We start from the raw sequence: 25,227 nt of genomic DNA, 5'->3' as shown, positions 1-25,227 counted from the left end.
TTATCAAGCTCGTCCAAACGCAACTTACAGTTGGTCCTCAAGAAAGATGGAGGGAAGAAGCTTTCATTCATCAGAGACGGGAAAGGAACGACACGAACCATGTAGTCAGTGTCAAAGGTCAAACTACCGAATGGCTGACTGCTCAGCTTCTGCATGAGGAGAAAAATACAGATTATTAAATCTAGTAGTCAGATTACAGCTGAGCGAAAGAAAACAAAGAATCAAAAGAAGTTTATGTTACACACTACTGTGTGTAACATTTTTTACATTTTCATTCTGAGTAGTGAAAACTTTTCTGCCTTCACTTGAGAAGGTGTGAGGCGATCGCTCTGCACAGATCTCACCGTGCTCCTGTAGGAGTAGTTGAGCTGCCGCGGTTCTTTGAGGATCAGGTGCTGACATTGCTTCCCGTCTGGATTTTTGTCCTCCAGATAAACTCTGAAGCCTTTAATGTGTTCGATTCCTGCAGAGATAAGACGGAAATGTCAGTTTCATCTTTCCTTCTATACTCCTGACATTTAGGAAAATAGAAAAATGTTCTGCATGTCCTCATCAAGGTTATTACAGCTAGCTAAAACTAACAAAACTAACAAAATACTGAAAACTGAAGTTGAGAGAACAACTTCAGTTTTTCTCAATGGTAATTAATGGCAAAAAAATATAACTAACTGGAAACTACATTGAGCATTTAAAACTGAAACATTCTGAAATTCTATATATAATATTCTTTGTTTTCATGTTTATGAATATGCGTCTTGTTTGTGATTGTTGCATTTTAATTTTGATTGTAGCATTTTTTGTTTGCATTTGTTTTTTGTGTATGGACCAAAACATAAACTTATTTCTTGCTTTTTGTGATAAATATTGTAGTTTTAAGGGTGTTTTCCCACCAGATAGTCTCGTAGACTCGGTTTTTACATGTTACATTTTTGCTTTCACATTGAACTGAGTCAAACAATCCAAACCAATTCAAAAACCTGTTCACCTCCTCACCTGTTGGAGGCACTGCAATAAGAACCACTGAAATGAACGACACAAAAACCTCTGAAGAAGATCAGCGCAACTTCATGGTTCACAAAATGTAAACAAAAACGAAGCGGCATCAGATTTAGCAGTCAGATGATATTCCTTTTGTCTTTGGCAAAAAACTATGAACAATTTTTTCTGCTAGCGCTAGACAAGCGTGTTTGTTTTGGTTATATTTACCCATAATGCCCTGCACTGTAGTCCGCTTCCTGCTTTTGGATTGGTCTCCGTTAAAGCACACAGACCAAGGTTTTTAGAGTTTGCTGTTTTGGTTCACATCAGAATTTGATTATGCGTTCACACCTCCCCAAACGAACCAGACTTTCGAGACAAACGGACTGGAGTTTGATTACAGCGGACCAAAAAGGACTGGTGTGAATTGTTACGTCTGCAGACTTAACATTAAAGTGAACCTCTGGCTGCAGTTTTATGTTCCTCCAAATTCAAACATCTTTTTCTCTAAATCAGAGTAAAATACTTTCGGAAATGATGATGGGACGTATTTCTGTGGACATAATTTGGACCTGTCCCTTTGTTTCCTGTCTTCACCCCTCCCATCCTCCTCCATTTGCTCCCCTCATCCCCATTCTTCCCAGCTAAATCTCCTCCTCTTTGAAAACATCTGTCTTGTAATTACACCTTCACATCCAACAGACATGTTTTTCCCATTAGCTCTGCAGGAGAGGCAGAGAAAAAGTGGAGGGACAGGTTTCTGTGTCCTGAGGCGGATTCCTGAACATGTTCTTCCGTTTCTCTCTGTGACTTGAGTAGAATTTGCATTTTAGCAGCAGCAGCAGAAACTTATGCATTTTTACAGCATTAGGTGATTTGACATTGTGCACAGAGGATGAGTCATGGATTGGCTTTGTTTTTCCCCAAACACGGGAAAAACAAGTGAAAAAAAAGAAGAAGTAAAACTGCAGAGGGAAATCAGGCATTTCCGTTCACTTCTGATCCCTGGAGTAATGCAGCCTGGCAGCGGCAGACAGAGCCGAACCGAATCCATCCAGAACCACTGAGCCATCAATTTCCAACGGCCATTATTATCAAAAACGGGCCTTAAACAGTCCAGACTTATCAAACACAACAGGCGAGATATGAAGTTCTGATTTGCGGATGAAGCAAAGCCAGGAGGAAATCCCCAGAGTAGCCGAAACATGAGCTCAGATTTATTTTGTTCCCAGGCTGAGAGGAAGGTAGCAGCGTCTTCCTCGCTCTGGTCAGGTTTTCATTCATTTTTAAACAAAAGTGAGCTTTTTATTTCGACTACGCTGGCATAATTCACTTTCCTCATCTATTCTTCTTTTCGTCAGTTGATGAAGTGACACTTCTCGTTTCTACAACAGCTTCATGCTTCTAATGTTTTCTAGACCAATAAGACACAGTAAGCACTCTGTATTGTCACTATAAGTACATTACTCTGTTGTAACACATTATCACTTTTATTGAAAGTTTAATATATAAAAAAAGATTTTAAAAAGTGTTTCTACTGCCTGAACGAGCTACTTTGTACTTATTTTAGTCTTTAGTATACCAAACTTTACACACAAATTAGTTTTGTCTGATTATAAAATCCGATTAAATGATTAGTTACTTAGTACTTGAGTAGTCTTTTTATCAAATACACTGCAAAAGTTTCGGATTAATTTCTAGAGCAAAAATCTTAGTACTCTTTAAATAAGAGTAAAGTAACTTATAAGAAACTTTTCAGCAAGATATAGGAGCTTGTTTTAAGTTAATTCTTAAATATTGATGAAAAAGAAAAGTGCTAGTTTCACTGGCAGATTACAATAAGACATTTTCCCATGTAATGAGTGAAATAATCTGCTAAGAGAATTAGACATTTTCTATCAACATTAAGGAATTATTTACTTAAAAGAAGCTACTATAATTTGCTGAAAAGTTACATAAAGGTTAGTTCACTTGAAATAAGACAAAACTAAGATATTTGCACTACAAACAAGACCAAAATTACTTGGTAAGATTTTGTGTTTTTGCAGTGTAATTCTATACTTTTACTTGAGTAATTCACTGGAAACCTACTAAAAGGCAAAAACTTTGGTTGCTCTATCCACCTCTGAGTGCAGTGCAGGATATTGGAATATTAGACGGAAACCATGGAAACGGCTGGAAAACTCATCTGTGCATCCCTGTTTCTGGAGCACTTTTATAGATCTCCAGTGAATTCCTGACATATTCATTCATAATGAAAAGAACATGGAGGAGTTTTACAATAAAAATGTTAACACTGCAAAAACACAAGATGTTAGAATATCTTGTGCAAATATCTGAGTACACTCAACATAACCTTACAGCAAAAAAGAGATTGTTTTAAGAAAATAATTTTTTAAAGTTGATGACAAACTGCTAGTTTGATTATTTCACTTAAAACATGTGAAAATGTATTCTTAAAAGTGAAATAATCTGCCAGTGTAACTTCCACTTTTTCAACAATATTCAAAAATTATTTACTTAAAACAAGCTCCTGTATCTTGCTGAAAAGTTGCTTTTGATTTAGTTCTACTTTATTTCAAGCATACTACAATATTTTCACTACAAACGAGACCAGAACACAGTTGTGTTTTCATATATTATGGGGACTTTATGTTGACTTCTATTCATTTTCTACAGCCTTCTATTCATTTTCTACAGCCTAACCCGTACCCTAAACATCACATACCTGACCCTTACCCAAACCCTTCTGTTTTTGCAGTGCATGCAAGTGTGACACAGACATTTTCTGGAAGATATCTGCCTCCACCAGAAAACAACAGGCAGGTTTGTCACAGAGAGAAAGAGAGAGGGGTTTGCCTTGCCATACACTCTCTCTCACACTCACAGACACACACAGTTGTGTTTTCATATATTATGGGGACTTTATGTTGACTTCTATTCATTTTCTACAGCCTAACCCGTACCCTAAACATCACATACCTGACCCTTACCCAAACCCTTACCTGTACCCTAAACATCACATACCTGACCCTTAATTCAAAAACAGCTTTTCCCCGCATGTGAACCAAGGAAATGTCCCCACATGGAGCAGTGGTCCCCACAACCCCACAATGTAGACAGAAATACGGTAGGTCCCCACGAAGCTATAAAAACCTGGTTCACACACACACTCACACTCACACACACACTCGCATTCCTTCACGGTCAAATCGTGGTATTGTTGTGCGAGATGTGATCCTTTTTTCTCTCCGGCTCCAGGTCCGATCAAAGGGACACACAGTTCTTGGTAATCTTAGTACTCTGAGCGGTTTAGGATCTCATTTTTCCTCTCTCGGCGGTCCGTCTTTTACCTTTCAACCTGGCTCACGTAAACACAGACAGACATTTGGAAAAGTTGCAGACAAACGGTACCTAGTGGACTTGCAGACCAGTGGACAACCACAGCAGCCTGGTCGTCACAGGCCAGGTGGCTGAAGGAGACGTTGGATACCTCATGGATCACGTGTTTCCCCAGTGGGTAGCTTAATGAGCAGTCTGCAAACAAAAGAAAAAAAAACACAGAGGGATACCTCAGCATTTGTTGACAACATATTTGCATTTCTTAAAGTGGACCTATTAAGAAAAAATTACTTTTTGTGCATGACCACAGCAGCCTGGTCGTCACAAACAGAATTCCACCAGCTGTGTTCTGGCAACAAGTTGATGTTTTTTACCACAAGCGGTTCTTGTGGTTCTGGAAAACCACAATCTTGATAGTGACTATCACTATCAAGATTGTGATAGTCACAATCTTGACTATCAAGTCAAGATTTTGACTTGATAGTGATCAAGTCACAATCAGAGGGCACTGCAGTATTACCTAGCATCCCAAACTGAGTTACAGCATGTGTCCTCAGCTGGTTCTACTGCTTTATGCGCTGTACAATGCCTGCTGACAAAAACAAATGTTTTGTTGTTGACTTGCCATCCAGAATCCACTTGCTACAATCTTCTTGATTGTGCAAGAGGCTCTACTTCTGCTTTTTAAAGATGTACAGTAGTATAATTGCGCATCAGTTTGCAGCAGTTTTTATGTGAGTGTAAACGTTGAGTTGGATATGTGGCCATTCGCAGCTCTTTGGATTTAAAGTGACAAGAAGCCATAAAACAGGTCACAAGAGCCAGAACTGATCTGACTGAAATCTCATTATCTAAAAATGATTTTGTGTGATGAACATGTTTTGTTTAGATCGATTCTAATTTGTTCAAGGAAACAAAATAGGTCACCTTTATAATGGCCAAGTAGGCTTCTGTACACAGTTAGTTTTGGTCATGGGTAGTATTAATCACTCGTTAAATCATCAGTTTTGTTTTCAGTGAAATTAAAATTTAAACAATTCAACTTCCCTTCAGCTCTTTGATTTGAAACATCTTGTTACGCAACCTTTTATATTAAAAATGTATATCTTAGCAGCTGTCAATATTTTTTCAGGCTGGAGATTTTTGCCCTTTAAAGTTGCAGTGATCATAAATGGCAGTGAAGGATTAATTTACAAAGAAATCTTGCAGTTCATGCCTTACTACACTGCAAATAATAATAATAAAAAAATGACCAAGTATTTTTATGTAGTTTCAAGTATAAATACTTGAAATAAAACAAAAATAACTTAGATAACTTTTTAGCAACATATAGGTTAATAAAGTACTAGATCTAGTGGCAAATTATTTCACTTATGACATTTTTTGCAGTTCTAGGTAAAATTATCTACCAGTGGAACTTGTACTTTTTAATCAACATTCAAGAATTTCAGACTTAAAACAAAGCTAGTACATCTTGCTTGTGAGTCAGTTTTGTCTCATTTCAAATGTAAAAAGATATTTATATTAGGAACTAGAACAAAAATACTTAGTAAAAATTTGTATTTTTGCAGTGAAGTTGTGTTAAAGCCAAAGTCAGACAATTGAGAACTGCACATGAAACTCTCTTGATCCATTGGTACAAAAGGAAGTGTAAGAAAATATCTGGTTCTGCATTAATAGGTCAAGGGGCCATGTCTTTGAATTCCCCCAAACGCTTTATGAAAACTAATGATACTGCGGCTTTGTTGCAGGTTTGAGGTGGTTTTGTGTAAACAGCATCTAAGATTCGAGCCTCTGGGTGGGAGGTTCCCCGGAGAACAGATAGCTGACATCTGAGGCGGTAACCATCAATGGTGCTTACTTTACTCCTTCTTGAAAAGTAACACTACCCAACTTTAAATTGTAATGTGCTCTGAGGTTTCTGTGGGTCCCCTAAGGAGTTAACGTTGTCATCCACAACAAAATGTGGATGATGTTTGTTTGGTCACCTCAGTTTATCAAACACTGAGAACCATAAAGAGCTAAGGAAGAACCACGGACATTTAAACATGTAGCCTCATTTTTTGAAATGCAAGTTTAGAAGTTTAGAAACTTTTAAGGGAGTCTGAAGCAAACATCTAATAAAACAAATCACAAGAATTATGCCAACAGTACAGAGACCAAGCTAACAGCTAAAAAGGCTCAAACTAAAAGCTAATTAGAGTCAAGACAAAAGCTAATAAGGCTCAAGCTACCAGCTAAGAGTCAAGCTAACAGCTAAAAGAGTAAGTAATAAAATGTAATAAGATATGGTCACCAAGGATGCTTCCACTTTTCATGTTCTATCTTGTTTTTTGGGGGACCAAGGATTTTACATTTGACTTCAGACTTTTTTGTTAAAGTTTTTAGAGAAATGATGGCAGATGAGTGATTTCTGTCAGTTTCTGTAACATGTCTGCTGCTGGAACCAGCCAATCAGTGTTTCCGCCCAATTTGAGCCTGCAGATAAGCGTAAACCCATAAATCATGCATCAGTTTTGTTTCTATAACACACAAAATAGTGAAAGAAGCCATGAAGTGAGATGGATTGGAGGAAAAAAACCAAACTAAGAATACAGGCAAAAAAAAAAAAAAGGAGGCGTGAGTTTAGACACGAATCAGTGCTCTTCTTCCTCAGAGCCGGGTCATGTTCAGGCCTGAAGGAAGAAGGTCACAGCTGGCTGCTCCTCTTCCTCCTCCTTCATCTTTCATAGAATTTAATAGGAAGGGAAAGGATTTTGTCACTATTCTTCTTCCTATTGAATCTTTGTCCACAGATTTATATCATAAGACAAAGTCTGGGAGACAGATTTCAGTGAAGGATGGAGATGGGTCCCGCCTTCTCCTTTTGTTTCTCCTTCCAGTTGGGATTCAACTTCCAGGGCAGGATGAAGAAGATGGATGATGGAGAGGGTTCGTCTCTTCCTCAAAATCCATATGTGTAAAAACTTTTAGAGTTCATTATCATTCTTTGAGATCTGGGTTTGTTACAAAAGAACTGATCCAAGAAGAGAGCCCTGTGGTACACCACATAATACAGACATGCATTTAAATAGAGCAAAAAAAACTTGTAAATTGCAAATTCTCTAACTTTTTTTTTTTTTTTAAAAACAATTGGTCCAAACACAGAGCCCTGTGGAACTCCACAAGTCACCCTCAAGTGGGAAGATTTATTGTAAATACATATGTAAATAAATAAATCTTCCAATTGGTCCAATTATCAGGCAGCCTGGGATAAATATCCTCCATTATGCTGATGATACTCAGTTGTATGTATCCATGATGGATCCAATCCGTTGGGTAGATTACAGGCATGTCTGGAGGACGTTAAAACCTGGATGACTCTAAAATCTCTTCTTTTAAATTCTGACAAGTCATAAGTGGTTTTTCTGGACCAGAACCTCTGAAAAAGAAGCTGCTTAATCAATCACAGTAAAGCCCATTGTGTTATTTTTATCTACTTTATTTATTACATAATTGTTTTTAAATCTAAAATGAATATTTCCCAAATAAAGTTGATTGTTGCAACTAATCGTGGATCCCTTTAACGTTTTGTTTTCTGTCAGTTATTTTTCTCTCATCTGCTTTGGCAGCATCAGCTGCCAACACCAAAAATAATCCTACATCAGTTCATGCGTTTCTTTTTTATGTCTCGGCTCTTTCGTCCCAGATGGCCGCTTGTTCTATTGCAGGTTTTATCGTGTTAATGGGGAGTTTTTCTTCTCCGCTGTCGCTACATGCATGCTCTCTAGGAGGGATTGCTTAAAGTCAATGACTCGATGCAATCTGCTGCGTTTCCTTAAAAACTTTTTGATGATGTTTCCTTGCAACATTTTTGGGTATGAAACAAACAAAAGCCTTCAGGACATTTGAATGAAGAAATTTACAAATTTTAATAAAATGTTAATACAATTTAAGCCTCAGCAGCAACCCGGTTTAAATTTATTCACACCTCGTCTCTGCTCATCAACAACTGACTGGAGGTCAAAGGTCTCCTCGCTTCATATTCCCCGTGACATCACTGGAACTAGAAAGGAGGCCCGACTCTCCTCCTTCGTCCTCCATCCAGCTGGAGGAGAGGAACCACTGAGGTGTGTCCAGCAGGAAGGATTGTCACGCCAACATGCTCCAGTGCCTTAATTTGCTTCAAAGTATGAAGGTTTTAACTTTTATTTCTCAAAAGCAACACTTCAAAGTCCCATGACCTCCTGACCCCTCAATAATCCCAGATATACTGCAAATTTGGATAAAACAAAATTAAATATCTTCTCTAGAAAACATTCGTTGATTTATGTGTTAAAATTAAAGGGATCCAAAGTGGGTAAAAAAAAAAAAAAAAAAAAAACGCAAAACAAATAGCATTAAAAAAAATAGATGATGGCAATTAAAAAAACCAAACTTTTGAACAATTATTATTCATAAAAATCTCCATGCAATTTGGACACTTCTAGATTTTGTACTTCAAAGTAAGAAAACAAGTCATTTGGATATATAATGTAGATCCTGTATCACTAGAAAAACACAAAATCTTACCAACTATTTTTGGTTTTTGGTATTCTATTGCAAAAATATTAGCACACTTGAAATAAAACAAAACTACTTCACAGGCCATGTCTCGGCAAGATGTAGGAGTTTGTTTTAAGTCAATAAATTCTTAAAATTAATTTAAAAATGCTACTTTCGCTGGCAGATTATTTTACTTCAGCAGGACAAGTGTCTCCAGTGGAATTGGCTTTTCTTCATCAATACTAAAGAATTACTGGCTTAAAAAAAACTCCTACATCTTGCTGAAAAGTTACTTGTGAATTAGTTTTGTCTTAAATTGTACTAAGATTATTACATTAGAAGCTGGACCAAAAATAGTTGGAAAAATCTTGTGTTTTTGCAGCCTCAGACCAGCACAAGCACACAAAAACTGTATCTAATATATAAATAAATAAGTGCTGCATTTACTTTACTAAAAACTACCAAGACATTCAAACACACAAAAAGTGACGTACAAAAAGAGATTTTAAAGCTTTTCTTCACTCATGGTCACGGACAAAAGCAGGAGGCAGGGATTGGCCACGGCTCAGGAACTTGACTTTACGAGTTAAAGGAACAAAAGATGAAGGAGGCAGCGGATGGGGGAAGTAATAGAGGGTGACACCGGGGGACTTGTAAAAAAAAATAAAATAAAAAAAAAATGGAGGAAAAAGACAGACAATGGAAACAATCTAATAATGCCTGACCACTTTTTTTTCTACTTTTTTTTTAGTAAAAATTAATTTTTTAAAATGAATTCAAAGCAGTAAATGTCATCTGGTGATGAATTTTCAGGGACTTTAAGAAATGCTGGAGATGAGGAAATCAACACTGTTGGTGGGTATGAAGGATGAAACCTATTCTTTAGGGCAGCGATGGGCAACTCCAGGCCTGGAGGGCCCGTCTCCTGCAACTTATAGATGCGTCTCTACTCCAACACACCTGAGTCAAATAATGAGGTCGTTAGCAGGACTCTGGAGAACCTGACTGCACTTAGGAGGTGATTCAACTGTTGGATTCTTGTGTGTTGGACCAGGGAGACATGTAAGAGGTGCAGGATACCGGCCTTCGAGGACCAGGATGGCCCACCCCTGCTTCAGGGTGTACTCCCACATAATTTTAGTGTCTACCAGACACAATAATAATGTGGGACCAAAGTCGCAACATTTGTCACATTTTCAGCTGCTGTGGTTTTCGTTCATACTGCAATGTTAAATGATCCAAACGCTTTTAAAAAATGTTCCCTTCCTAACCTGTGGGGGCGCTGCACCAAGAAGCACTGAAGGAAATGACACAAAAGCCTTTGAAGAAGACCCTGAGCTTTTCTTGCCTCTTCACGAAATGTAAACAAAAATGGAGTGGCGTCAGATTTTAGCGGTTGTAGGATTTCTCTTTTGTCTTTGACTAAAGATCACAAGCCATTTCTCGTGCTAATGCTAGCATTGTGTTGGTCGTATTTACCCAGAGTGCCCTGTGCTATAGTTCACTTCCATTTGTAGGCAGACCAGTCAGATTACTTTCTAGACAAATGTGAATGCACTCTTAAACCAAATTAAAACTTAACATAAAAAAGCTCAAAACCACAAAATTGGATTTTTGCAGGAGTGATAACTTTAAGCGGAAACTTCCTAAGCACAAATATAGGCTGCCAAGAATCACCAACGTGTTCAGAACCGATAACCTACTGCACATCATGCTCCGAGTTCACGCCACACGGGGCACTGTAGGCAACTACACTCTTGTGTTGTTAAAATTAGTAGTGAAGAACAAATAGGAACCGAAGGGGACAGCAATTTGTCCGTTTCTTACTGTTCCAACTCAATGAAATCAGAATCAAGATAACTCAGTCATTCAGTTCAGAGAAAAACTCACTGTCAGTCCTGAAGGTGACGAACAATTTACGAACTCCCTCTGCAGCAGACTGCACCTGCAAGACAGAAATGGAGACAATTCAAAGCTTAAAATGGCAAAATCAGTAAACCAGCTCCCACTTTATATCTGGGATTACACCCTTCATAGTTTAAAAGAGAGTATGAACCCATTTTAATAAAAATATCCAGCTTCATACCGTAAAACATCACAACATTTAGGTAAAGCGTGAAGTCAGAGCAGATAAGGTTTCTTCTCTTCTGTAGTTCAATATGCATCTGTTTTTTATGACAAGGGACAAGACAATGGTTCCGGAAACATTTAATCAGTTATTCAATGTACCTTTATGTTAGCCTAATTAGCTAGCAAATGCAGCTTGTTGTTAGCATAAGCAGCTAGCTGCTGGTATAAGAGGACTGCTGTTAAGTAATTAGCTAGCTGTTTATGCTAACTCCAAAAAGAGACTCAAGCTAGGAAATAATACACTTAATGAAAAAAAGAAAATTAAAGGTGAAAATGAAATGGATATAAACAGATGTACATTTTAAAAATGGTTTATAGGTTAAATAAAACTACATCAAATGAAAATAAAATCTACAAATGTCCCCACAACATTTAAGGCACTAATAAAAACAAATGAATAAGGAATGCATTTTCATTTGTAATGTGTGTTTCTAAAGTGTGTAGTTATATTTACTAATTGTATCATTTTTATACATTCTGCACTTTCCTAGCAGCTTCTATAGCTTTGGAAGGTCACTCCAAACTTAACAGTGTTCTAGTTGGAAAGCCAGAGGGATTTCATAGCTGTTCTGTTAACATTTACACGTTGATAAAAATGTTGTTCTCTGAGCTTTATCCATTTAAACATATTGGCACATGCTCAATATATGGCAGAATTGTAAATAAGCAGCATTTATTCACAAAAGTGGCAGCCATATTGGCTGTTGAGGTCAGAGTTGATGAAGAACCACCAACTGTCTTTGTCTGTAATACACATTTTGTTGATTTTAATTACTTTTTCCTGTCTAGGATTGGGAAATTTGTAAAGAAGATATGAATCACATCATTGATCACTACATCCAAAGCCAACCCTGCAGCCTGAAGTTACCATATACTCCTTCTTCTCTCTCCTGCACAAAAACATATTGTCCCTTCAGGCGTATTTCAACAAAGGTCTACCAATTTTATAGCTCTCACATTGCCTTTTATGTTGTCCTACACATACAACGTTCCACTTTTAGTCTCGTTAGAGGTGTCAGGCTGTGGCCACATGCAAGAACCGCAAATACACACCTGAAAGCAATAAGGTGGAAACCCAGCTGTGTGTGAGTGGATGCTATAGGAGGTGTAGCGTGCTTATTAGCAGCCACTGTACCACAACAACCCGTCCTTACAAACACATACACATCTGCTGGTAATTATGTACTTGTGAAAACCTTCATTGGCGCCCAACATTCCTCCAACGAAAGCTGGAGCCCAAACTCAACTCCTGACCATCAACTTTGAAGAAGTCGGGACAACAAATGCTGTAAAAATATTTACTGGACATTTGGAAATCCTCAAACACTTTGTAATCTTTTTTTAGACATTGCCTTCAGCCTGTCTGCACTGCTGGGTTGACCTTTGACCCTGAGGGTTTACGTACGGCTGTGTGTCCTGATGTCCCGCTGGCAGCATGAACTGAGAGGGTCAATTACAATACAGGGAAGTTTTTCCCCTGGGAGACAAACATTTTTTTATGATTTTCACCAACAAGTTGCCTTTATTGCCACTTTTTGAGCAACATGACAAAGAACATTATAATCATGTACATCAAAAACATTTAAGCATTAATGTGCAACACGGAGGCAGAGGAGCCTTTAGGGAATTTTTATTTTTCTAAGCTGCAGTTAAAACCATTTTGGATTCGATTTGGATAATTTTATATTCTGGATAAAAAGTTGGACTCAACTAGAGATAGTTTGCAAGACACTTTACAGTGGCGTAAATAAATAAGATATATTTCTGCACCAGAACTATGAGCAGGAACCAAGAACCAGTGAGGGAAACAACATGAAAACCTGTGAAGAAGACAGAGCGCTACTTACTTCTTCACAAAATGGAAACAAAATGGAGATTTTAGCGATTGGAGGATTCCTCTTTTGTCTTTGGCGAAAGACGACGACCAAAGTCTCCTGCTAGCACTACGCTACGATCAGTCAGTCAAGTTTAATTGTATAGCAACAAGACATTTCAAAACGCTTTGCATCGTAAAAACACAAACGTACAAATTCACTGAAACACTTTGTCACCATAATGTTCATTAATGTTTCTTTTATATTGTCTCAAAAGCAACTCTATCCAGCTGGGGTTTTATTCTAAAGGAACTCACTGTTTCGGCTGTTTTGCAGTTTTCTGGGAGTTTGTTCCAGACTTGTGGTGCGTGGAAGCTGAGTGCTGCTTCTCAGTGTTCGGTTCTGGTTCTGGATGCAGAGCGTGTTTTGATCCACATCAGTTGGATTACGTATTCACAGCTTGAAAAACGAACTGGACTCTCTAGGCAAACCGGACTTTTCTAGTTGGACTAAATGGGGCTAAAAAACAGATAAAATGTTTTCCAACCGTTCAGACACTTTGAAAATGCCTTTGTTTTAGTGCCACATATGGAGCATATCTTGATTGTTTGGGAGTTTTGGTACCGGGCCATTCAGACTGCCAGGTATGGGTCGCGTTTTCCTGCTGTAACCACCTCCACTACAGGGTTACGAAACAATAAGAATAATAAAACCCGTTTTAGGAAATCCAGAGGAGATCTGCCGCCTCCCCACAGGGAAAGGCAGAAACTGCGTAAAGTGAGAAATCACTTTATTCCTCCTTTTCTCCTCCTCTTCAAAGTTTAAAGCAGATTCTTGCCAGAGTTTTTGATTGTTACGATCAAAAAGCTTTGCACCTTCTGTCACCAAAAGCTGTTATTGGCTGTGTGTGTTCGGACCCCCACTGGGGCAACAAGGTAGCTTCAATCACACGAATAAGGAGGCAACACTGCTGTCTGCCGTAATACAAGTGTTTGTTACACAGACCCCTTCCTCCCACAGCAATTACCAGCTTCCTGAAGACGAATAACACTTAACGACTTTAGTCTGGGGGGGAAGGTGAGAGTTCGCACTCCAAACTTCTTATTCTCAGCCAGTGACATTTCCTGCCCCCAGTTAAAAATTAAGTTTCAATGCTGAATATTCATGACATGAAAACAGAAATTTGAACTCAGGGAAGTTTTGCATGGCAAAAACAAAACATCAAGTATTTTTGGTCCAGTTTCTATTGCAAATATAACCTGAAATAAGACGACACTAACTTAGTGAGTAACTTTTCCTCAGGATAAGTTTTAAGGTAATAACTGCTTAATACTGATGAAAAATTACCAGTTTCACTGGCAAACGAAACTGGTAATGAAAGTGTTATCAGTAATAATTTTTCAGCGATATTAAAGAATTATTGGCTTAAAATAAACTCATATCCTGCTGAAAAGTGTAATAAGATGTTTGCACCAGAAACTGGACTAAAATTCTTGGTAAGACGTTTGTTTTTGCAGTGCAGCTTCAAAACTGCATTTACCAAACAAAAAGGAAAGTTTTCAGCAAATACCAGTGGGTAAAAAAAATATGAGTTTTAGTGTTTGACCTGCTGAAGGAAAATTTACAATTTTGCTGCAAAAACACAAAATCTTACCAAGTATTTTGGTTTTGTTTCTTGAGCAAATATCCTGAAATCAGACTAACCTAACAAGAAATGCTGACAAGTTAAAACTAAATTATTACTTTCCTTAATATTGATGTAAACGTTTAATTCCACTGGCAGATTATTTCAAGACATTTTTCCCAAATTATTAGTGAATTGATCCGTCAGTGGAGCTAGAACTTTTATGTCAATAATAAAGAATTATTGGCTTAAAATGGGCTTATATATGTTGCTGAAAAGTTACGTGTAAGGCAGTTTTGTCTTATTTCAAGTGTACCAAGATATTTTCACTAAACTGCACCAAAACTACTTGGTAAGATTTTGTGTTTTTGCAGTGTAGAGTCCAACAGACAGAGAGAGAGCGAGAGCTTTCTTCTTTCCTGTTCCCAGGTGTTGTTTTTAACGAGTAATTACTGTTTTAGCTCCATCTGGCTCCAGAGCCCAGGGGCCAAACAGACAGAGACACATCAGCGAACCGCTGCAAAAACGCCAGAGAAAAAAATGGCAAACGATGAAAAGTAAAGTTAGATGGACTGAAGAGCAGCTGTTCAACCTCCTGCTGATTTCCCTGCAAAAATCCACTTTCTAAAAGGGACATAAGAAAAACATAAACACAGGAAAAAACAAAAAACCCTAAGGATCAGAGAGGAAAGAGTTTCCCCTGGGAATCCCCGAGCCACACAGACTCAAACTCGGCTCCCGTTGTAATCAGACAGCTAATTGCAGCCTCACTTAGCTAAAACTGCAATTAATCAAACCAGAGGGAGGAGCGGTGGCAGGATTGGAGGAAACGGAGGGAGAGGTAATCTGAACGCCTGCGGGGAAAGAAGAGATGCTGGGATCTGATTAAACAGGAACTCCTTCAATTACAGCTTTTCAGGTTCACGTAGCAGACTTCTCCTCTCCCTCGTTTTGTTTAGAGTGACCGGACCAGTTCCAGATGTGGGGAGAAACAAATTCCCGTCTGACCTTTAATCAGCGTAAACGGGCAGAGAGAGGCGGGATTAAAGCTGGATTAAGGAAACCTGCAGCGGGAATCATCAGTCACGCAGAGACTCCTGTCAGGATCCTGTTCATCAGAGACAAACCGCTTTCATTAGTTTACCGAACTGGAGAAACAGAAAACCTTACCAAACAATTTTGGTCTAGTTTAGACCAAACGTCTTTGTACTCTTGAAGTAAGACAAAACTAACTCACTGATAACCTTTTAGCCCGTTGTTTTAAGTCAATAATTCCTCGATATTCATGAAAAAGTTCTAGTTTGGTAAAGTTTCCAATGCAAATATCTTGGCGCATTTAAAATAAGACTAAACTAGCTTACAGGTGACTTTCCAGCAAGAAATATAACCTTGTTTCAAGTGAATAATTCCTGAGTTGTGATGAAAAAGTACTTGTTCCAATGGCAGATTATTTCTCTAATAACATGGGAAAACGTCTCATTGTAAGTGAAATTAAGTAGCTTTTCAGCAGCATACATGAGCTTGTTTCTAGTCAATAATTCCTAAATATTGACGAAAAAGTTCTAGTTCCGCAGTCAGCTAAGCTTTTTGCACTAAGCTACACCAGAAATACTTGGTAATATTTTGTTTTTTTTTTAATTGTAAGACTTCTCTGATCCTCAAAAGCATCAATTAGGTTTTTTTCCATTAGAAGATAAAGTTCAGATAGTTTTAACTAGTTTCTATTAGTTATTATAATGTTTAGTTTTAGTTTTTATTAGTGAAAGTAACTTCTGTTTTTTCATCCTGGTTAATTTTTAGGTGCCGAATAAAAAAAAAGTCAAAGTATTGTGTTTATGTATTAATCGGTTGGCTGCTCAACAGAAGATGTTCAGAAAATTTACTAAAATGTTTTTAAACAAAAACTAACTCCAGTTTTCTCCCAAATGTTTCTGTCGCCATTTTGTGGACCAGCATAGCGTAAAGTATGAAGCGCCATAATTTGACATAAAAAAAAATTCACAAGATATTAAATCTAACATTTCGGTATGTTTGTTAGTTTTATATAACACTATATAGTTCCAGTTATATTTTCCCCCCTTAATTGCCGTTTTTATTTATTTCAGCTAACGAAAGTGACTAGGCTTGTGCATTACAGAGAGCTTTTAAATATATCTGCAGGGTGCCGGTTTTGGATGTCTCCAAGCTCCAATTCTCTTGACGTTTTCCTCCTCAAAGGACAAATAATCCTAAGTATCTTCCCTTTATTAACTAACATGCAAAGTGCAGATTTTCACATCGTTGCTTTTGTTTTTCTCCTGTTTTCAGTTTGAGTTGTAACCAATCATAGCCAGAGCAGAAAATCTGCTATTTACCCAGAAATGAAACCAAATTAAACATTTTGATCACATTTAAAAAACACACAGAGCTGAACTCTGAGCACCACATACAGACTTTAACTCTCCTCCTCTTATCAGCTGATCTCAGATCTGCAGCGAATGCTGGAGGAATAATCTCCAAGCCGGAGCGAGGAGCAACAAAGCCTGCGCTGTGTGTGAGCGTGTGTTCAGGAGCAGCCAACCAGAGATTTCCCACCGCAGGAACAAAACCTGCAGCTTCCTCCTCCTGCATGACTGCTCCTCAATGACCCCCCCACCCAGCACCGGCCTCCTTCCTCCTCACCCCGGAGGAGCCACTCTGATCCCGCTGTGAAGGTTTGTCCTTTAAAAAAAAGCTTTTTACTCGCTTCGCTCTCATTACAAAGATAGGAGTCAAGGCAAGTCCTGGCCGCTCTGCAAACAGACGAGTCACATGACCTGCAGGTAACACCTGGGTTTCCTCTGCAGGTGACAACCAGAGGATAAAGAAATACACTCAACCAAGAGTAGCACCACTTCAACATATTTTCACTAAAGCAAAAAGAGAGACCAGATTATGAAGTGGAAAGTTTGGTATTTTAAAGACCAAAACAACAAAATTCATATAAGTAACAAAAAATAATCAGATAATATAATTTTTTTCTAAATCAGTTTCTTACTTATGAAACTTTAAGAACTGCAGCTGTGTGTCTGTTTCTGGTTAAAACATGTTAGTTTTTCATTCAGTGGGCAGAAAATCCAGAAATTTTACTCAAGAAGAGATACTTTATAATAATATTACTCAAGTAAAAAGTACAATGTAGTAAAAATACTCCTAAAGGTACATTTTAAAATAGTTACTTAAATAAATGCAATTGAGTAAATGTAACTAGCTACTACTCAGCTCTGAATGAGGACTGCAAGTAACGATTGATTTACTAATCGATTATTTTATAGAGTAATCGGGGCGTGTCCAAAGTGCGGTTTGTGGGCCATTTGCGGCCGCCGTATGGTTCGGTGCGGACCTTGTCCAGCATCACTGTCAGCTGGTGATGCATTTAAAACAAATTAAAATTTCACTGATCAGGAAAAAAATGATGCAGAGAATTAAAAACGATAATAAAAAAACCCAACAAATAAATCTTTTGTTAGCCATATTATTTGCATTTATTTAAATTTGAGATTGTAGAGCAGCAAAAACATCCAGTAGCTTTTGGGACTCAACCATTTATTAAACTGGCCTAAATTACAAATGTGCATAGAAATCAGACTGGTATGCTTCATTAAAATATTCTGCATTTAGTTTGATTTGATAAAATAATTGCTTTGATTTACTTCCTGTAATTTTATTATGTAACTGTAAATCATGTGCAATTGTAATTTTGTGATTTTAATTTTGACAGTTTTCAGTAGAGGTTAAAGAAAGAAAGGCCAAGTTGAATGCATTTTTAGTTCAAGCTTAATTTTACGACCATAATGGAGACAATCTGCATTTGAATGACAGCAGAGTAGTTAATTAATGTAGTTTGACTTTCATGCATAATGAAACAGTTATACTACCAGTGGTTCTTAACCTGGGTTCGATCGAACCCCAGGGGTTCAATGAGTCGGTCTCAGGGGTTCGGCAGAGCCTCTGCCGCGGAGATACAAACACACTTGTGTAAAGTAGTGATGACGCCCCGCTTTGCCATCACTTGCTGCAGAGGATCACGTTACATTGCTTAGCCAATCAGAGGATCACGTTACATTGCTTAGCCAATCAGAGGATCACATTACATTGCTTAGCCAATCAGAGGATCACGTTACATTGCTTAGCCAATCAAAGGATCACGTTACATTGCTTAGCCAATCAGAGGATCACATTACATTGCTTAGCCAATCAGAGCTGCGGAGGAGCCCTGATTGAAGGAGCTCCACTCTCAGCATGGATTTGAACTTGTGTCTTTAATTACTTCAGCAAAACTCACAGTTTTTACCAAATTCTATAGTTTTCGATTAACTTCTAAATCTGCTCCTTAGTCGCATCTTTTCAGGGTTGCTACTGCCTCTAGTGGCGTGGGGGTGGTAACACAACTAATATAATTACATTACTAAATCAGAATACCGCAAAGTATTCTGTGTGTCGGCGGAGGGGAATGAGAAGGGTTCGGTGAATGCGCATATGAAACTGGGGGGTTCGGTACCTAAAAAACGGTTAAGAACCACTGAGCTAGAAGGTCTGATTACGGTCGTTAATCAGCAGCATCGTCTCATCTCACCACCGTTACAAAAAGAAACTGGAGAAAACCCTGAAACTTAAACTTGGTTGAAGGCTTAACGATAACTGATCAGAATATATTCTAAAAGCATTCTCACTTTAGCAAAGGGCCCTCTAGGATGTTACCTGACGTCAGAGGAGCAGAAAAAAGTTTTTTTTCCCCTTCAGAAATCCTTTAGGAACTGGAACAAAATATCCCACTTTGCTTGTTTTGAGCCTCAGGAGGAGCATCTGATTCCACCCTGGTTTCCATCGCTACAGCGGCAGAAAAGACACGTGTTTCGCATCGGCCGCCCATCCGGCCGTGACGACCTCGGACTCTGATGCCAAAAACACACCGAGGCTCTGGAAGGCGACGAGACGCGATTCAGAACGACGCCGCAGAACGAGAAGGATGACAAATCCAGAGAAGGATGTGGAGGAAGCAGGAAGATTTCCTGGTTTTCCTCCACGGAGGCGGATGTGATCGCTTCAGCAGATGTGCGTGAAAGGAAGGATCCATCATCCCGTCCTGAACGGCTCTGGGACAAACTTCACTGCTTAGGCAAGTTTCTTTAAAAGCAACCTGGATGTTTCCTCACAAAAACCCTGCATGTTCAGGATGCAGCACCGAAACAAAAACTTCCACAAAGAGAAAAGATCGCACAATTATATGGTCAATAAAAAATAAGGATGAAAATGATTTAAATTACCACTTTAAGCTCATGACTTTAATAATTAAAAATAGATTAATAGATCAACTAATTGACATTGACTGGGATTTCTGTTTCAATGGAAACCCATTAAAACGCCATCAGCAGTGGTGGGAGTTTTATTTTGAAAGATTCAGTTGTTTCTATCCAGCTCAGTCTGTCTGCTGCTGAACTCAAAGTCATTCAGCCGCCTCTCCACCGGGTCTGTTGTTCCGCTCTTTTGTCTTGGACTGCAGCTGGGAACAGGATTCATTGTGCTCTGCTCTACAGGAAACCAACCACTTCAACCAGAACCAGAACCAGCAGGTGGAGAACCGGCTCATGTGGTCGCTTCGTTAAGTTCAAGAAGGCAGCAGGAAAAACAAAAAAAAAGAGAGACGGTTGTTGGTGAAACATTGTTAAAGCCTAAGAACATTTAAGTTGTTCAATCTGGGAAAACTGTTAATTGGCTTGACTTAAACCCAAGAATATAAAGAAATATATAATAAAAAATAATAATACAAAACATTTTCCCCTCACAGAGAAAGATAATTTCATAAAATACAACAATTAATATTAATTAATATTGATGAAGAAGTTCTAGTTCCACTTATTACATGGGAAAATAATATCTTGTTATAATTGAAATAGTCTGCAAATGGAACTAGAACTTCTGACATCAATAGTAAGGAGTTACTCTAGCTGAAAAGTTAGTTATTTCAAATGTAATAAGATATTCCCACTAGAAACTGGACCAAAATTATTAAGTAAGATTTTGTGTTTTTGCAGTGTATTACGTAAAAGCCAGTCATTTTCCTTCAGTTACCAAGTCAAACACTGAAAAATGTTTTTTCCCCACTGGTAATTGAATGCAAGCTTGCTGAAAACTTCAATTTTGTTCTGTAAAAGTTTAAATAAACGTTCAGGACGTCGGATCAAACCAGTTTTTCAAGGAGTACAATCGGTTTCACATTAAAGTGAACTAAAAACAACCTAGTTTGGATCATTTATATGCATCATGAAGATAAAACTCACGTCGACTATAATCAGGATTTGGCATGTCAGAGTAAAAGTCATCAAACTGTTAGTCCATTTGCAGGTGACATCACATCCTGTTGTCTTCACACGCCTCCAGCGATCAGCCGTTCACTTGAACTCGGCTTTTACGAGCCCTTTAAATGTGACCCCAACAGCAGTTCTTCCTTCAAAACATGCTGTGCTTTTGTACCCCAGCCTCCATTTTTATGGTTTTACCACTTTCTTCTCCTCTTTGTGTCCAGAGCACAGGAACTGCTCGTATATCAGATTTATGGGATGCTTTTTAGTTCCTAGAAACTATTTGTTTTAGAATGCTTGAGTCAGAGTTTGAGGTTTCCTTACATTTGGTGAGTATTGGTTCATGAAGACTGAAACTGAAAACCTGAAGGTGATTTTGTGACTTTAGAGACAGATGTTTATCTGCAGTGCAGACCAAATGTTCCTGATGACCCGCTGTGGGTCTATGGTTTCCTCCAGGCTCTGCTGGAGGTTTACTGCAGCTGCGGGAGCTTCTGAAGGTTCAGACTTCTGGGAGAGTTTTCCATTTTGCCACATTCACAGTGCAATAAAAGAAATAACTTTAAAAAGAAACCAGAAATCGGCTCCAGAAAACTCAAGTGTTACACTGTAGGTTTGCATCGACTAGGTTTTTACCTGCTGCTGATTCAGATTGTGACTTTCTTTCGAAGGCCCAGAACATACAAACTTATCTGTGCGTACTTTCTACTTCTTTAAATTAAATCAAGGAAAACACTGATCATAAAAACAAAAATGCTCAAGCTGTAGCTTATAGGAATTACAACACAATCCTCAGTGGTGGGCACTGCTAACCCTAAAGCTCTAATCATAAACAATAGTTCTGCAAATGGTAAACCACTACACCGACATGTCCTTAGCAGAAGCTAATGCTAAAGTGCTAATGCGTAGGGTAAAGTTGTAGCTTTAAAGGAATTAAAACATAATATTCAGTGGTGGGCACCAGAAAAAATTGAGCTCCTCTGCCCTCTCCCAGTGATAACTGGAAACAACCAATCAGAGGCAGGAAGGAGGTCTTAGTGCCACAAGCTAGCTGGAGAGGTACCTTGTGGCTAGCATAGCCTCTTGTGAATGCTCAGGCTAGTTAGCATAGCCATTGATGATGGCAAATAAATCGTTTTCCTGGAACGGTAAGTTATGTTTTTCCCCATTAGCACATTTAGCACCACATACATGAGGTTGATTGACAGCGCTAAGACCCGCCTCTTGGATACGATTGGTGGTTTTTGATCTGCGGCGCATTTCTTCAGATGGCAATAGCAACTCAGGGAGAAAGTGAAGGAGATCGATCTTTTCACAGATCGTCTGTCTCATAAACTGTGACAACATGATGACAGTTTAAAAAAATATATTCTCCATAAAAGTTAAACACTTCATCTTTAACACTGGAAATGGAAGACATCTTAAATATCCAAAATTAAAAAAAAAAACAACACCCAAAAACAACAAATATAGTGGAAATAAAAACATCTCGATTGTTTTCCTTCAAAAATATTAATCATCAGAATGGAAATTATGGAGCACACTTTCATTTACTGTGCAACTAACCGAGCAGCTTTTGCCTGTTGGAAACATCTGCCTTCAAAGTTGAAGACCAAAAACCCGCAAAACACGCAGATTCTTCCACCAGGAGCTAAAAGGACCAAAGAGACAAGCCTCTGGGTCCTGAAGTGCCTATAATTTGATCAGTCATGAAATATCATGCCAGACCAAAGCAGGACTCTTTTCAAACAGACATGAAATTACCAGACAGAGGCTTTAATAAGCTCACACCTGTAGCAGAGCCGGGCGGCACGCCCCCATCCTGCACGCTTTGATCTGAAAGGACAGGAAGCAGGAGACAGTGTGTGTGTGTGTGTGGCTGTGTGTGTGTGTGTTTGGGGGTGGGGCTGCAGGAAGGAATGCTTCAGCAGAGTAAACAGTGTGAGGCTTCCTGTAGAAAACACTTCAAAGCTGTAAAGAGGAAACCAGGATGACACACAGAAAAGCATCAAAGGAAGGTAGGAATCGTCTATCAACAGTAGAAAACCCGACACCAACCCGTCGACTCCATCAGAAACCAACCAAACAATGACACAAGCAGCACCGATTCTGATTCAAACTGCAAAAAATTAAAAATCTAATTCTCATCTCGTCTTGAAAGAAATGCACAGAAATTTTTTTTTTACATGAAGACAGTGGGGACTTGGAACAGACATCACTGAAGACTAACGGATCGAATCGAAAGCCAATCGTTTCCCAAATGGATCCAGATCCGTACCAAAGTATGTAAAACCACCAGGGCCGGCCCAAGGCATAAGCAGCCACTTTGAGCCCCATACAACACCACACACACACACACACACACACACACACACACACACACACACACACTTATTAATATTCATTCATAAATATTTTCTGTTTTATTTTTAAAACTGGAGATAATTGGTCATAAATATGTTCATTCAATTAGATGTGGATCTGAAAACGTTTTAAACTCCACCTCCACTGATATTGGTGCTTAGCCACATTTTCTGAGTAAAACAGGCAAATTATTTCCTACATATTTAACCATTAATAACTCTGTAGCTTAGCTGTTGACATGTAAACGTAAACTCACGTTTACTCACTGCGGCGTAGAAACCAGATTCTAGAAAGTTATCTTGGGAATTGATGTGCGGTCAAAACCAAACATTTCATACCTGAAACAGTCGGGTGTTAAGCAACAAAGAAGGAATCAAACTAAATAATATCTGTATGCAATGAGTTTACAGCACATTAAAAATAAATTATTCCAAATGGATAAAGACTTAAAACAGTTGTGTCTTAACCCATCATCAACCATCTGATAGCTTTGTTTGTTTGTTTGTTTGTCTTTATTTATGTAAAATCTGGGGTCTACTTGTTTCTTTTTCCACGAAGCTTTAAATCAGAACAGGAGTTTTAAGATAAACTGAATCTACCTAAAATCTTCTGTTTTTTGACAATTATATATCCAACAGAAAAGTCTGACAAAAAAATACAACTTAAGAAAAATTAAGTCTATTCTGGTTTAATACTTTAAAATCCATCAGAAAAACACAGATTGCTGAGACATTTTTAACACACCAGGTGTTTTATTTAAGATCACTATAAGGAATAGCTCATGTTTAACTGCTGGTATGTGTGGAAAACGTGGCTAAAAGCTGTTAACAAACATTTAAATGTACTGAAATGCATCCAAACTTCAGTATTATGAGAAACACATCGAGGAAGTTTGTCTGCTGCAGCCCAGGTAGGGAGACCCGCTCTCCTCTCCTCTGACCAGAAACAAACCTCTCTACCGCTGAAAGCTACTATAAAAGTTGTGATTTTATATTTGCTTTGTTTTGCTTTTTACCTTGTAGCCGCAACGCTCCTGGTTTGCTCGCCTGTAGCCGGATGTCCCGGATCCAGAGGCGAAAAGCAGAAAAACCCCGCAGACAGAGAAGAAGAAACTCCGAGGAGCCGCCATTCCGCTCGCAGGTCCTGAGCTGCTCTGAGCTCCGACTCCCCAGGTTTTTACGTGGAGACTCTGACACGGCTGCTGGGGCCCAGCCACGGAGGTATGGCAGGACAGCTTGTCATATAATAGACGCACATTAATATGTAAGCAAACAGCAAGGGAGGGTCAGGGCCACACTAAGAAGAATAAATGTAAAAAAAAAAAAAGTAATGCAATTATGAAAACGTTATATTACGAGGTGAAGTCGAAATAATACGAGAATAAAGTTGTAGTATTATGAGAATAAAATCAGAATGAAGTCAAAATTATATGACAATAAAATTTTTATAATATGGGAATAAAGTCACAATATTGTAAGAATAAAGTCATACTGCTAAAAAAGATTAAATTATAATATTTTAACTTTATTCTCAAAAGACTACAACTTCATTTTCAAATTAATTCAACTTTATTTTCTTAGTATTATGATTTTTCCTTAATCGAGGGTATTCTCATAATATTCTGACTTTATTCCTGTAATCTTATTTTTTTTGTTCTTAGTGTGACTCCAGTACTCCATCATAATGATTTATGACTTAAACACAAAGGTATTGTCACTGGAAGTACTTTTCACTGTTCTAGCATGTTTACACATCAGAATTCATATACCAAATATGATTTCAGATTTTTTTTCTCTCTTTCTTTTATAGAAAATAAATTACAAATGTATTTTCAAAATATATTCTTTTACTTCAGTTATCCCCTCTGAAAGTTGTATGATGGAATACTAGGGGTCGAATACAAAATATTTGTTTAATTACGAGAATATAGTCATAATATTAGCAGAATAAAACTGCAATTTTCCAGAAGGCCATCTCAATATTACAATATAGTAGAAAAAAACTTTAATATTTTTCTTATTAGAGTTCTCATAAAATTACCATTTCATTCTCCAAATTTCACGACTATATTCTCAAATTATTTCGGCTTATAGTTGACATTTATGATGAGACAAGCGCTTCTCGCGTGATT

General features: G+C 38.1%; 1 protein-coding gene across 1 annotated transcript in view; it reads right to left on the bottom strand.

Annotated features, from left to right (window-relative positions):
• il17rd (interleukin 17 receptor D) overlaps positions 1-24,287 on the bottom strand; it is a 37,315-nt gene extending 13,028 nt beyond the window's left edge. Inside the window, exons 1-5 of the mRNA XM_008408391.2 lie at positions 24,112-24,287; positions 10,735-10,789; positions 4,393-4,515; positions 345-463; positions 29-149 (exon numbers count right to left, since the gene is read on the bottom strand). Coding sequence (XP_008406613.1) covers positions 29-149; positions 345-463; positions 4,393-4,515; positions 10,735-10,789; positions 24,112-24,225 — 532 coding nt within the window. The 5' untranslated portion in view covers positions 24,226-24,287. The remainder of the gene's footprint in view (positions 1-28; positions 150-344; positions 464-4,392; positions 4,516-10,734; positions 10,790-24,111) is intronic.
• Between the last annotated feature and the right edge of the window lie 940 nt (positions 24,288-25,227).

This window comes from Poecilia reticulata, linkage group LG5, assembly GCF_000633615.1.
Source record: "Poecilia reticulata strain Guanapo linkage group LG5, Guppy_female_1.0+MT, whole genome shotgun sequence".
Lineage (NCBI taxonomy): Eukaryota > Metazoa > Chordata > Actinopteri > Cyprinodontiformes > Poeciliidae > Poecilia > Poecilia reticulata.
The sequence above is the reverse complement of the archived record's forward strand: the minus strand, read 5'-3'. Positions and strand labels throughout refer to the sequence as shown.